This window comes from Dermacentor andersoni, chromosome 2 (assembly GCF_023375885.2).
Source record: "Dermacentor andersoni chromosome 2, qqDerAnde1_hic_scaffold, whole genome shotgun sequence".
In the NCBI taxonomy this organism is placed as follows: Eukaryota; Metazoa; Arthropoda; class Arachnida; order Ixodida; family Ixodidae; genus Dermacentor; species Dermacentor andersoni.
This window is the reverse complement of record NC_092815.1, coordinates 171,453,222-171,468,147: the sequence shown is the minus strand read 5'-3', so window position 1 is coordinate 171,468,147 and position 14,926 is coordinate 171,453,222. Positions and strand designations below refer to the sequence as shown.

General features: G+C 47.0%; 1 protein-coding gene across 1 annotated transcript in view; it reads right to left on the bottom strand.

Moving 5' to 3' along the window:
- LOC129387237 (uncharacterized) overlaps positions 1-14,926 on the bottom strand; it is a 43,403-nt gene that overhangs the window by 5,510 nt on the left and 22,967 nt on the right. The window contains exons 4-7 of the mRNA XM_055076035.2: positions 13,236-13,292; positions 8,798-8,821; positions 8,213-8,260; positions 2,335-2,395 (exon numbers count right to left, since the gene is read on the bottom strand). Coding sequence (XP_054932010.2) covers positions 2,357-2,395; positions 8,213-8,260; positions 8,798-8,821; positions 13,236-13,292 — 168 coding nt within the window. The 3' untranslated portion in view covers positions 2,335-2,356. The remainder of the gene's footprint in view (positions 1-2,334; positions 2,396-8,212; positions 8,261-8,797; positions 8,822-13,235; positions 13,293-14,926) is intronic.

The window sequence follows — 14,926 nt, the reverse complement described above, 5'->3', positions numbered from 1 at the left end:
CGCCTACTACACCTACGGTTTCTGTTGAGCTTCCTCAAGGCTTCCCATCACCTCCCTGCCCTAACAATCCACGCGCCCTACTTTTTTTCTTTCTTCTACCTTTTCCCCTTTCTCCTGCTCTCTTCCTCTCGCTTTCGTACTCCCGCATTTTAGCCACAATACCTATAAACGGCAAATGACAGGGCTCTTTTTCTTTTCAGTCTTTTCAGCTAGCCGACAACGACAGCGCGTGACGTCACCCAAGTAAGCCGTGAAAGCTAATCCGCCGAGAATGCCAATCTTGCCTTTGGCAAAGATAGGTGCACCTGTCGAAACGTTTGCCAGTCTTTCTGAGGCACTTTTATCCCTTTTTGCGTAACTTTCATACCACAGTGTGCTACTTCATCTGTCGGCATCCTTGTTAGTTTTTTTTTCTTTTCTATGCCATCAGACTTATGTAGAACTGGGTGGCGCGCCCCCTTCATGACTCTTGAACCCCTGTACCAACTACCTACGTTCACCTCAGTGCACTACAGGCTAACGGGAGCATTATCGCCGTGGATCAATTACACCGTACAACTTATCACAAAGTTATCTTCCATGACCTGAATACTCGCGGAAATATCCTGCCTGAGCTAATCAGGCAGTGATATTCGCAAATTTCCGCCACCTTCACGAACCTTTAGAGTTATGAAGATTTCTTTACGAACTGAGGTTCAAGCACTCAGCCACTGAAGCACCAAAATTGACAGCCGAATGTGAAGTTTTGGGGTTTGTGCAGTGCACATCGGCTCTCTGCTATTACCTTCCTGCTGGTGTTCCCGGCACAGGACTGCGCAATGGCGTGAGGCGATCCTTCGACACCACTCGCAAACGCTGAAATGAGGGACCCTTGTTGTGCCGTAGCATCGTCGGATGCTTCAGCTCGCCATGGACGTGGCCAGTTATTTTGCTCCTGAGCGCCTCGCTATTTCTTGCCTCTACATCTTCCTCAGCTAATAAATGCCTCACGAAAGCGCACCAACTCTGTTTCGTCACGATATTGCCACGGAATGTTAGCTGCATCAATATGATCTCGACGCCAACGGTTCCAAATATTCGTCTAGTGCTGTAGCACGACCAGAGATTGTTTTCCTTAACTTGATTCCGAAAGAGAGCGACCGCACTAGCAGCGCGCCTGCATAGAAAGCAACACAATGCGCAAACAGCACGTTATTCTCCGTAGCTGCCTACCAGCCGCCGATCAGACTAATTCGCACTTGAACGTGCGTGCAAGCGCAGGGGGTAAACACCTTTATTTGCGTCGTGACTTAGCTTTGAACCAACCTGCAGGATCAGCCTGACCTGCCCCACTTGACCCATTTTCGGTCTGCCGAGTTGTAAATTATACTAGCTCGAGGAACAATTTCCATCTCTTCCGAGCACTGGAAGCCAAAGGTGACACGGCCCGCTCTCTCCTAGTTAAATGTTCTTGCAGAAACATATACTACAGTCATTACTTTATGATGATGATAACATATTTTTATTAATCATTGGCTCAAAGGACAAATATCGGAGCCCCTAACAATCACGTTAGGGATTATTCTTTCAATATTTCCAGATGGACTAAGTACTAACGAAGCAAGGGCGATCTATGGAATACGGACAAAACTAACTGTATATTCTGCAAACGATTGCGTGTAAGCTAACTGTTTCTGTTTCACGGTAGCAACGTTACGCTTTACAGTTCTAAAATGACCCGCACAAGGACAACACGACAACATCCAGAAGACGATGTGCAAACAAACAACTGCTTTGTTCACCTTCAGATTGCAACATTTCTATATGTTAGCAAAAAGCAAAGAAAGCAACGAAGACGCAAAGCGCGCATGCTTCTTTACAATAACTGCGGCTTACTGGTTTTATCTAATTTTTTCAATGCACAATACGTCTTGTGAATATGTCGACTGGATGACATATCATGCAGTGGTGTCGTTCGGAAAAGCGACACCACTGAGAAAAGCAAGATGCTCCTTTCAAAATAAATCGTACACCCGCTGAGTGACGGCGCTGTGATTGCGAGCAAACGGCTGAAAACGTGGCGCTAATTGAAAGACATCTTTAACGTAATATCAGCTGATTCTAACACACTTAGTATTAACGCAGTCATCTACATGAAAGAATCTTCGTGCTCACCGACGTCCGAAGTTCATGGCGTGAGTAATTGTTCTCCTAAATGTTTAAATCAAGCCGTAATATCTGCCTCGGCTTGGCTTCCATCAAACGACTATCCAAGAGGACATTTCGTTGAATCAGCGCTATAAAGCGAACGGCACCCACTAGCTCTTCCATAAACAAAACAAATGTCACGCGTACCTTGAATGGACCGAGTCACGCATCATAGTGTGGTGGCTTGCGTATAGTTATCCGGTATTTTCTATAGTATTGAATAAAGAAAAGACGTTAGGAGCCATTCATAGAGGTGAATTTTTTCTTCCTATGTACTGTCATCATATGCCCTTCGCCCCTTATGTAATTGTGTATAGATTATATACGCGATTATGTACGCCATTCGGCCCTCCTATAATGTCGCCTAAAGGTACAGCGAGTTCTTAATAAATATACACTTTCTTATAAATATCAATTGCATAATAGTGTAATTGCCTTGCATGACTGTAAACATGCAGCAACGGGAGCAGCAGTTCCTTTCAGAAGAAAGACCAAATTCGAATGCAGTACAGGAAACTTTATCGCCGGTTCTGAGGTTTCGCAACACACGTGCAACTATTATCCAGTATGCCCAGTATGACAGATTTTATTTGATTGACTACAGAAAACACTTGCACACAACGTATTTCTCGGGGCCAATGCTATCAGAATATACTTAGAGATATATATTTTATATATACTATTCTTTATAGGTCTCCAATGCAAATGTTAGCTTAAAAATATTTCTAATAGAACGCCCGATAATTATCGCAATATAACAAAAAGAGCGCATCTTTTTCTTGAAATGCCAGTCAGCTTTTGTTGACTTTCTTCAAGCATCGATTCTGCACTTTTCATGGTGGGAGTGAACAAAAGTATTTCCACATGCATAATGACTCGAAAATAATAGGCAGATATAAGTAGACAAAATACTACAGAAATGAGCTCTTCCGTAGCTCTGATGATTTCAAGGGACATACGGTGTATTTAGAGGCTCTACGACCACTTTTCGCGTCCCAATATCGCACTTCCTGCATTTTTGCCACCTTTACTTTCTCTAGGATGCCTAATCCTTATGAGAATAATAATACTAATGAGAAGCGTCCTTATCAGGCCGCGGTATCGCTTGCTTCAAGCTCGCCCGAACGTGAGGCGTAAGCCGTCAGCTGACTCATAGACATATAAGGGCATGATAGTTACACTTATCTGAACTTAAATTTCGTTTTTCTGCGGGAAATTGACGGGAATTCATTACGCTATAAATATTTCACTTTCTTCTTTTTTTTTTGCATTTGTCGAAACGATTATGATATGCTCGTCTTGACGACGCCGAAATAGTGAGTTCCATTCTTAGATTCCCCACTCCAAGCTTTCCGGCGCCATCAGTCGCACGACTGCATTGCTTAAAACATTAATCGGTCTAGTTAGCATAATTACTTATCTAATTACTACGTTGAGCCATATTCAAACGTACGCCCCTGTGGTTAAATCAATTAAGGGGTAGTCAATTAACTATCTTATCTGGCATACTGCCATACTTCAAAGATATTGAAGCGTATTTCATGAAACGTATATATATATATATATATATATATATATATATATATATATATATATATATATATATATATATATATATATATTTATATATATATATATATGAGTCACCAGCGTTTTGGCCGGCCGTCAGAGCTGGGCATGGAATCCTAGCACGAGCAGCGTTCCCCGATCAAAGAGCTGGAGAGATTTACCCACTACAGCGTTCCTCTTCTTCGCTACAGTTACCCCCGGGAACGAAATGGGAGCCGTCCGGCGACCCAACAGCTCCTCACTACAAGTGGATCATAGTACGGCTTCAGGGGCTCGACGTTGACAATGTCTCGTCCCCGACGGCACATGTCCGATAACGGTTCAACGGGTTCGATCTTGTAGTTGACAGGGGATGCGCGTTCGACGATATGGTAGGGCTCTTCCTACTTGGGCAATAGTTTAGGAGAGAGACCAGGTGCAGCCGAAGGAACTGCAGGTCACACATGTGCTCCAGCAAGGAAAGTGGGCACAGAAGTGGTGTCAGTGGGAGTTCTCTTTTGGCGCTCTTGGTCATCGGAGGGAAAGGCCCGAGCATGTCTTCAGCATGTCTTGCCGTGGCAGAAATGAGCGCAGATTCAGATGCATCCGGCCGGTATGGTAGAATTGTGTCGATGTTGTGCGGCGGGTGCCGACCATACAGTGAGAAAAAGGGTCAAAAGCCGGTGGTGCTCTGAGTATCGGTGTTGCACGCGTAGGTTACGAAGCGCAGAATGACGTCCCAATTTGTGCGGTCGGTACATGGTGAGCATTTCGTCGAGCGTATGGTTGAAGCGGTCTGTATGATCATTGGTTTGGTGATGGTAAGGCGTAGTTGTGCGATGAACAACGAGATACTCTTTAGGCATGACTTCAACTACACTGGACAGGAAGACATGTCCGCGATCACTGTGCAGTTACTGAGGTGGCCCATGACCCAGGATGAATCACCGAAGCAGGAAGGAGGCAACATCGCGTGCTTTAACTGCAGGCAGGGCGGTAGTTTCGGCGTGTAGTGTTAGGTGGTCCACTGCCGCAATGACCCAGCGGTTGTCAGCTGATTTCAGGGAAAGGAGCCAATACAAACCGATGCCGACGCGCCCAAACGGCCAGGTAGGGCAAGCTGAAGGTTGCAGAATGACTGGCGAGAGACTGGATGAAGATTTCCGGCGCTGACCAACGGAACAAGAGGGAACGAATTCTGAACGTAGCTACATCCCTCGCGAATTGTACCGCTGTCGAAGGCGTTAAGAAGTTTTGAAAACTCGCGAGTGTGCGCACTGCGGATCGGAGTGGAAAGCTTTGCATACGTCAGAACACAGACTGCGAGGTGCTACTAACAACCACTGGCGGCCGTTGAGGTTATAATTGCGTTAATGAAGTAGGTTGCCGCGAATAGCAAAATGGCGAGCTTGACGACACAACGTGCGAGTGGCTGGTCGTGCAGATGAACCAGCAAGAAAGTCTAAGGGGTGTGATCGAGTGGTCCTTTCACTGATCAGAAGTGATGGCAGTACGGTCGATCGAAGAAACGGCAAACTGGGATAGTGAGCAGCGGGCATTATCGTTAGGCCGAGGAGAGCGCAGAGAGCATTGGCGTCAGTATGCTGGTGTCCACTGTGGCACATCTCGCGGATATCGTAGTCCTGCAGGCGATACATCGGGCAAGACGGCCTAGGGGATCTTTCAAGGACGACAGCCAACATAGCGTTTGGCGGTTCGTGACTACATCAACTTGACGGCCATACAAATATGGCCGGAACTTAGTAAGAGCCCAGATGACTGCCAAGCATTCTTTTTTGATGACTGCCAAGCATTCTCTTTGGCCACGAAGTGGGGCGGTCCGTCACTTCTAAGTAGCTTCGTCAGTGGCGATATGATGGCGATGAAATTGCGAATGAAGTGAATATACACGATGCGGATGTTGCCGCAATGGCAGTTGTGAGCCACTGTCGTTGCGATGTGTAAGAGTTGACATCCGGCCTAGTGAACATTGCCCTACATCGAAAGAACGAAATTCTCCTAAGAGGCACAAAAGCTGAGACTACTGAACCGGTGTAAGGTCACGCGCAATAGAAGAACCGAAGACATCACTGGGCGATGGGTCACACGTAGAAACAGCTCTGAGCGCAATGGAACTAGCACAGTCATTGTCCTTGTGCACGTCCATAACTTGCACGTCTTCAATGGCTTCTACATTTCCAAGACATTCTCCTCAATACATCACAAGGTATGAGAACGGGTTCCAAACGAAAGCGGCACTGTAGTCCTGTGTGGTGTCCACTGTCGCAAAAGGTAGCAGCGGACCGTTCCGAGTAAGAAAGCGGTCAGATGGAGACAGTAGTCCAACTGGGTCTGAGATACCGCTATAGTACATGGGCACGGCCGTTGACGCGTTCGGAGGAACGTGGGTGTCGCGTTAGACAAGTACTTTCTTCGAAAGTGAAGAAATGTCTGTTAGCGGCAAATCTAACAGCGGCGAGAGTTCTATTTCGGCCCGTGCGCAATAGATAACGCATTTTGGCGCGAGAGAAAATCCCCAGCCGAGGATAACGCCATGAGAGCACGAGGAAAGGATGATGAATAATATGGCGTATAGAACATTGTCAATGACAACGCGAGCAGTGCAAGCAGTTAAGCGATGAATATGCGAAGTTATGGCTATGCGGCCGGACAGCCCAGAAATGGGTGGCGTGAATTTCCGAAGTAAGCGGCAAAGCATAGCGTCCACAACACATGTGGCGGCTCCTGTGTCCACGAGTGCGGATGCGCGAACGCGGTCAACAAACCATTCGATGACATTCGAGGGAGTGCGTTGAAAGATTTCAAATTTCGATGGTGTCGCAGCGCATACCTCTTGGACTGCGACCATTAGTTTTCGTCGTCCCGAGTTACGGTGCGAGGTCGCATCAGCGACAGTGAACGACGGCGAGGACGCGGTGAACGGCGGGTAGTCGGCGTCGAGCGCCATCTTGGTGACACAGCCCACGGGGGTCTTAATATGGACGGTTGGGCTGGCTTGTCATGGGTGGAGTGGCGCTAGGCGGCTGCAGACGATTACAATAACGTGTGATGTGACCGGCGTAGCCGCACGCAGCGCATATTGGCTGGTTGTCGCGGGTACGCCACCGGTTCGCCGGGGGAGGTCCCGCCCATATCACAGGACGGGTAGCACGGGGTGGCTGCTGCTATGACTGCATGGCGGCCTGCTATCAGGGCTTCCCCACGACGTCGCCACAACAGCGAAGCATGCTAAACGAAAGTGGTTTGGCCGTCGCGATGATTAAAGCGTGGCTGAGTGGTGCAGCCACTGGGGCCTGTTGGGGCCTCGCAGCGACTTCAGCGTAGCTGACATGGGCAACCGCGGGAAGGTGTTGGCGCTGGTCTGGCAAGAAATCGGCGATTCCTTGCTAGATCGAGCGACGGAGCGGAGGTACAACATTCGAGACAGGCTATTGCATATTCGGCGGCTCAGCAACGGTAATCAAGAAAACCTGGCGTGCAACTTCGTCCCTAACGAACGCTTTCATTTCTGTAAGCAGCGCTGATTGGTTGGAGATGGTAGCCAAACCAGCAACGTGTTCGTCTTGCGATGAAACGCCACATGTCAACGAGAGCTGCCTGCGTATCTCCTCGTAACTTTGGCATAGAGTGATGATATGTCTGTCACGGACTGAGGATTTTTTGCAAGTAGCATGTTGAAAGCCCGTCCCCTATCCCTTTCATTACATTGCAGGTTTTGGCGGACTCCGAAATGATCGCGCTGGCTCTCTTCCACAAGTCCAGAACATCTTCAATATAGCTGGTCAATGATTCACCCGGTTGTTGGGCACGTTCTCGCAAACATGATTCCGCACGCAGCTTGTGCACAGCATGACGACCAAACACAGTCACTAAAGAGGTCTTGAACGAGGACCACCTCAGGCATAGGTCCCATGGCAACACCCGCGAGACAGAAAAGCACGTTGTTCAGTTTTGCGGGATCGTCCCAATTTTTATGGGCGCTTACCGTACTCTCATATGCCGTCAACCAGTCCTACACGTCGGCGTCATCCGCGCCGCTGAAAATTACAGGGTCCCTGTTTGTAGGCACACGAGAGCACACGAGGAAGCGCTTGCTGGGAAGGAGCTGTTTGGTGGGGTGCTTCTTCAGGCAAGGTGGAGCGTAGAATACGGCATTGAAGTCGCAGGATTCACGTTGTAGGCTGAAGCACTCTCCACCACTTGTAAAAGTGTTTATTAGTCACCAGCGTTTGGGCAGGCCGTCAGAACAGGGCAGGGACTCTCAGCACGAACGGCGTTGCCACGAGCAGAGCGCTGGATTCTGTTTGGTTTGGTGCCTGTAGTTATAGCACAACCCACTACGGGGGATTGGCCATGAATCGGGCGGCCAGAGCGCTGGAGAAATTGACCCACTAGAAACCGCTGGAGAGGACGGCCCACTAAAGCGTTCCTCCTCTTCGCTATAATATAAACTTACCAGAAAACAAGCTAGTGTCTCAGACCACGTGAATTCCTCAATGCAACTCTGAAAAAAATAACAAAGATGTAGTATCTCTACTTAAATGCTTCGTTTGTTTAGAAATACTAAATATTTAACTTTACCGTTATTTGCTTACAATAATTGCTTTATAATGTCTATATAACATCTGTGTTCATTAGCCTAAAGGATTTAAGCATATGTAGTTGATCACGAATTTTAAAAAGAAAATTGCCGTCTTTTATCTGCTTTATTGAGGAACTTGTATTTTCTCAAGAGGTCCGGAAATGTGAAAATAACATCGTCATATTAAGCTCATCCCTTAATGAGTGAAGGAAACGGACCTTTTCCTTCAAGCACACTTTGAAATATGTGGACGCTCTGCTTCTAAGCAGGGAGGTTGCACTGTCCGTTCTTGGGTCGTGCGGCTGCTCTACAGTGAAGACGTTGCGCAACAGTGGAAGCATGCCGTGGAATCATTACGATCGCGAACCGCGGGCAGCAGATTTATTCCAGTTTTTTTTTTCATCAGGAAGTAACTAATGACATGCGGCAGTTTGACATGATAAGTCCTTCAATACTTACCAGGACTCGCACGAAACGATGCCTCTAAGAAATGAAACAAAATTGTCAATTAGCAGTGATCATCAATACATCAATACTTAGATACATATTTCGAATGTGTTTACCATAAAGTCTGACTATACGAAAGAAGCTGTACGAAGATGATGTTTTCGCACAACTAATTCTATGTTTCGTCATGATGACGTCAGAATCAGAATCAGCTTATCGAGGTCAAAGGTGAGGTAGGTCATACGAAAGATGTGTATACAGAGGAAAATCGCGCATTTAGAAACTGAATTGGATCCTCACCTTCATGATGAAAATGATTATTTCAACATAATATCATTTACAAGACATCGAAATTGCAATTACATACACTAGGCCCTGGCTGTGGCGCACTAAGCCGTAAGCGGACACAGTGATAAAATTCTGTTAAGTAGTATAGCCTAAAAATTTATAAAATACAATGTATAACTGTGCATAAGCGGTTAGAAATGAAAAACCATGAACGACACAATTTTGTCTACCGGAGATAAATATGAGCGCAAGTAAAGCTTTTCGAATCAATGGCCGACCTATACCGAACACCTTTGGTGTGTGTGACCGCCAACCTGGACCGCGCTGTGTGCAAACGGTAGCCAGACTCACGCATGCTACGCAAAAAACCAAGAAAAGAAGAATAAAACATAACGAAATAAGTCTATCACAAAGACCGAGAACAAGATGGTGAAGCAAGTTAACATTAATTTGAAGTAGCAAAAACGAAAAGTTATAATTCTGCCAGAAATATTTAAGCTTTCTGCAATTAGAGACTTGCTTGACTACCTGATCACAGGCGCAAATCATCAATCTTGGCAATCGACGTAAAGGGCGCATTCGACAACGTGAGCGACGAAGCCATTCTCCACAGCCTCGAAGATACAGGCTGCGGAGCCCGGATCTATAACTACATCAGCAGCAGACACACCGAACTGCAACAGTAGGCGTCTGGAACCTCCGCAGCGATAAATTTCGGCTACCCAACAAAAGAACCCCACAAGGATCAGTTATTTCACCCCTCCTTTTCAATATCACAATGATCAAGCTACCGAAACAACTGAATGCCATCCCAAACCTATGCCATGCCCTTTACGCCGACGACATCACGCTCTGGACCAAAGCGCCTGCTACTGAACAACAAGAACACAATCTACAAGAAGCCGTCGACACTATCGAAAGATACCTCCGAGACTGCGGTCTCCAATGCGCACCCGAAAAGTCGGAGCTTCTCGTCCTGAGAGCACGGACACGAGGAAGACCACCTAACTACATTGAACCCAATCCTAGCGTCTCGCTCAACGGAACCAAGATCCCTACAGTCGACTCTCTTCGCGTACTCGGACTTCACATCCACAAGGACGGATCAGGGGCGGCCACTCTCCCGCGTCTCCAACGCACACTGTCACAAGTTACACACCTCATCAAGAGGATCACAAACCAAAGAAGCGGACTGAAGGAGCACGACACACTAAGCATAGTTCAAGCTCTCCTAACTAGCCGTATCACCTACGGAACTCCCTACTTGACGCTCAAGCCGGCAGAAATCAAGAAACTCAATGTTGTCATTCGAAAGGCAATCAAAGTAGCCTTGACCCTCCCACCCATGGCATCAACGGAGAAACTCCTCAAGCTCGGCGTCCCCAATACGTGGGAAAAGCTGGTCGAGACTCATAACATCAGCCAACTAGAGAGGCTCAAGCTCACACCGACCGGACGTGCAGTTTTGCGCTACCTCAACTACAGTGAAAGCTTCATTGCAGACACAGACCAGAAAGCAAGAATCCCACCTGCAGTCCGAGACTGTATCAGCGTTGCAAGTATACCGCGCAATATGCATCCAACTTATCATAAGGAGCGTCGGCAAAGCAGAATCCGCGCACTCAGCAAGAAATACGGGAGAGACCCTGATACGAGGTACACCGATGCTGCCCGGTATATTAAACGAAACGCCTTTGCCCTAAGCGTCACTGATCACCAAGGCAAAGAACTTGCAGCTGTCACCATCCGAGCCCCCGACACTGCAGAGGAAGCGGCAATCGCTCTGGCAATAACAACTTGCCCTGAAGTAGCAGTAATACTTACAGACTCCAAAGCAGGAGCTCGCAACTATCAAAAAGGACGCGTATCGGAAACTGCGCTCAAAATACTAAGAAATCATATCGCACGCGCCCCGCTCCCCGACACCCACATCAACTGGGTTCTAGGCCATCAGGGCATGACAGGAAATGAGGCGGCACACGCCGCTGCCCGCAAGCATACTAGCCGGGCTTTCCTGCCATCCCACACTAGGCCGGCCACCAACGTTGATGACATCGCCCTAAAGTACTCGGAGCTTCTGCAACACCACCGACTCAGCAGAAGAACGTACGCTTTACCACACAAAAATTTGAGCAAAGACGAAGAAGTCATCCTGCGCCGCCTACAGACCAACACCTACGTGCGCGGAATAATCATGCACAGACTGTATCCTACGCAGTATTCGTACACATGCCCCCATTGCGACGTTCCAGACACCCTGCACCACATGGTCCAGGATCGCCCACTGCGTGACACATCCGCAGACCCTACCTCACAAGCTCCACAAGACGACTCCAAAGAAAGCCGCCCCATAGAAGCACGAGAAGAGCGCCCCAGCTCACCACAGATCCATACGATAACTGAAACGTGGGACGCAAAGCTTTCCGCCGATGACCTGGACGACCAGCGCAGTCTCGTCGCCCGGGCCAAGGAGGCAGCCCAAGCCAGAGGGCTCTTGGAATAAGGAACCTTCCCACCTAGGGTGAACCGGGTTCTGACTCGGTTTACCGTTTCGGAAAATAAAAGTTTAGTTCTCTCTCTCTCTCTCTCTCTCTTCTGCAATTAGAAAACGTAGTAGCGTGTTCCAGAGTGTTGAGGGTGAAAAATGAGTCGTCTGTTTGCCGCATTTGGCGGGAACGTTCTGCAAAATGAAGCTCATGCTCGCTGCAAATTTTGTATTGCTAGCATCAAGAGGTTTCCTTGGGATGACAATTGCTGGAACATCACCATTAATACCCTGAAAATAGAAGTGTCAAGTTCGTATTTAATAGCATTGGTTACGCTCGTAATAAATTATTCGCGCTAGCGTCAAGTGAGAAAAATTTTACTACACGAATAGCTCAATTTTGAATTCCTTGCATTGACGTTAGGTGATTGTTATTGATGTTGCCGCATGATACAGTGCTGTCCTATTAGGAAGCTCACAAAGCTAATTTCTTTTCCAAAGCTCAAATAAGGAAGCAATGTAGCACCAAGCGCCGCCCAAAGTATGCCCCAAGCACCGAGGGAGTCGTTTTTTTCTATCCTGCAGTATCGTGCATCGTCATTATTTGGCAAAATACTTGCATCATTTAACACTCATCTACGGACGCATGACGATACCGTACTCCGTTTTCAAGGCAAAAAAAAAGAAGAGAGAGACCTTCCGCATGCTTGCCTGGAACACCTTGTGCTCCCCGAAGGATCAGTTATACCCTGCAAAGAAGCTCGCGGCTCCTTGCATGTTTAAGAGAGACTTGTTTTGATGTACGTGGGGCGAAACAATGCAGTGTTATTGTAAAAGACGCTCGGGCGGATCAATTGCCGGCCTTGATCGCCAGGCTAAGCCTGCCTATTCCTACAAACCACCACCACCACTTAGCGGTCTTCATGGCTAAGTTTTACTGCGCTCCGCCTAACGAAATGCGTTTCGCTCTCTTATTTCGAAATGCCAGCAATCAAGCGATATCATAAATGCTACATAAATCGAAAGAGCACCGGAGAGTTTATATTAAGCCTGCCATTAATTATATGTGGCAAACTAATATCTTGCACACGTGTCAGCACGTGCGTGTGTGACTTGCCAACTGCGTAGAGAAGATGATTGCTACTTATTCATTCACGGTATGACATGTCACTCTTCTAATTGTTTTCTCCCGTTATTATTACATGTTGGTGTTTCTCATGATCGACACCAGTTCCCGAGCTACAGTGAAAGTACGGTAGTAGACACGTAATACCTATGCTTAACAGAGGAACGTAATTGGAGCCCAGTAAGGCCAAGCAGGGTTCACGTGGGCCAAATAAAAGCCGAGTGCGTCTTGCTACGGTGATAGAATTGAAAGAAGTGGTATCTGAAGCGTCTGACTGAACTTGCGCAGTGTCCAGGCCAACCCGACGGGTACAACAACAGAGAGAGCTTAAGGATGGCAAGGTGCGCACCAGGCGGCGTGAGCTACTCAAACGAGGTATCGCTTGGTCAGTTGTGGGTGGCGGGGATAGTACAACCATTGTCCAAAGTACTTGTGCGATGTGTGGTATCTAGTAATTAGTGGGTCGTCGTAGTACGTTGCTCTGCGTTGCGAAATATCTCTCACATCTTTGTGGCCCTTTCTTTTTTCACGAATAAAGAGCGTTGTCTTACAGTTGTAGCCACGTCGTCAGAGTTCATGTTCCCGCAGGTGTTGTACGGACGTGCTACCTGCAGAAAGAAACATCAGAGGCGATTTAGTGGTAATTGCGAGGGAAATGCGTCAACATGAAGTTGTACCTCTTAAAGGCTCAGGATTAGATATATGCAGCTTTCGCCACGTTGCAGCAGCTTGTTCAAAAGCTCACTCACGTCCTGCCTCATCGACGAGCGAAGTGGATATATATATATATATATATATATATATATATATATATATATATATATATATATATATATATATATCAGTGGCGTAGCCAGAAATTTCGGGGGAGGGGGGGGGGCTCACGATGCAGCTCGGCCTCCTCGTTATAGAATTTGTCGAGGGATCATATACATGAATAAAAACTGCATTGTCATTGCCCAAGATGCTGAAAACGAATTCTTGAACGCTACGCACTGTCATGACAAGCAAAGTATGTATTCTTTCATAAGAGACTGTACTCGTATATCACAAAAATTGTGCCCGAAATAACTGATATCAATGCTTCGAGCTTTTGTCTTATTTAATAAGTAAACCAAATATCACACCAACTTTCGAAATATATCAGTTCGAAACCAGCAAAGCAGTGCATGCCGCTGATATGAAAAAAGAAATGTTAAGGCTATGAAATGAACAAGTTGAGGACAAATATGTTAATGAAACTTTGTCAGTCAAGAACCTTGTTTACGCTTTTGTACTTATGCAAAAGCCGGGCAAGAATCTTAATGACGCTGTCATTTCTTCTAATGTATTGCGCAGGAGCAGTTGTCACCGGTCGTGCGTTGTAATGGCACCGAAATTATAGTCGCAACAGAGAGCACATATAGAAAGCAGGAGTTCTGCAGAATATACGAGGGCGAGTCAAATGAAAGTGAATCAATGGGAATATATGACAGACGGGGTACTTTACTTAAAAGTAGTCTCCATGAGCATTTAGAGAATTGTCCCGCTGACTAAGGAGTCGCGTGATTCTCGTCTCATAAAGCTCCTTGGTTTGCTTCTTGAAAAAGTCTGCAACTGACTCTTTCACGTCATCGTCGGACACTAGTTCCCTTGGGCTGTTTCTTCAATTACCCCAAAATGTGGAAGTCGCAAGGAGACAAGTTTGGGCAGTATGGCGGATGTTGCAGCGTTTCCCGCTTGAACTTTGTCAATTTTATGTTAACCACATCAACGACGTTGAGACGGACATTGTCGTGGAGCAAGATGACCCCATTTGTCAATTTTCTACGTCGTTCGTTATTGATTGCGACACGCAGCCAATCCGGCGTTTCACAATATCGGAAATTCGATCAGTAATGGCTCCTGACGATCTAAAAAAAGTCAACACTTTTCTGGCGGAAATAAGGGCCTTGGCTTTCTTTGGGGGTGGTCAAATGGAATGTTTCCACTGCAAGCTTCGCCGTCACGTTTCAGGCTCGTAGTAGTGATACCACACGATTCGTCCCTGTCACAAGCGCAGACAAGGAGTCGTCACCCTCACTGTGATACCGGATCGGATAAGTCAAGGCAGCGCCGAAACTCTCCGTCTTCTGGCAGCAGTTCAAAATCTTCGCAACCATTGCCCAAACATGAGCCGATAACCGAGATGTTCACGAATTATGTTTTGAACCGAACCGTGGCTAATGTTCACACGCCCAGCCTGTTCATCGATGAATATCCT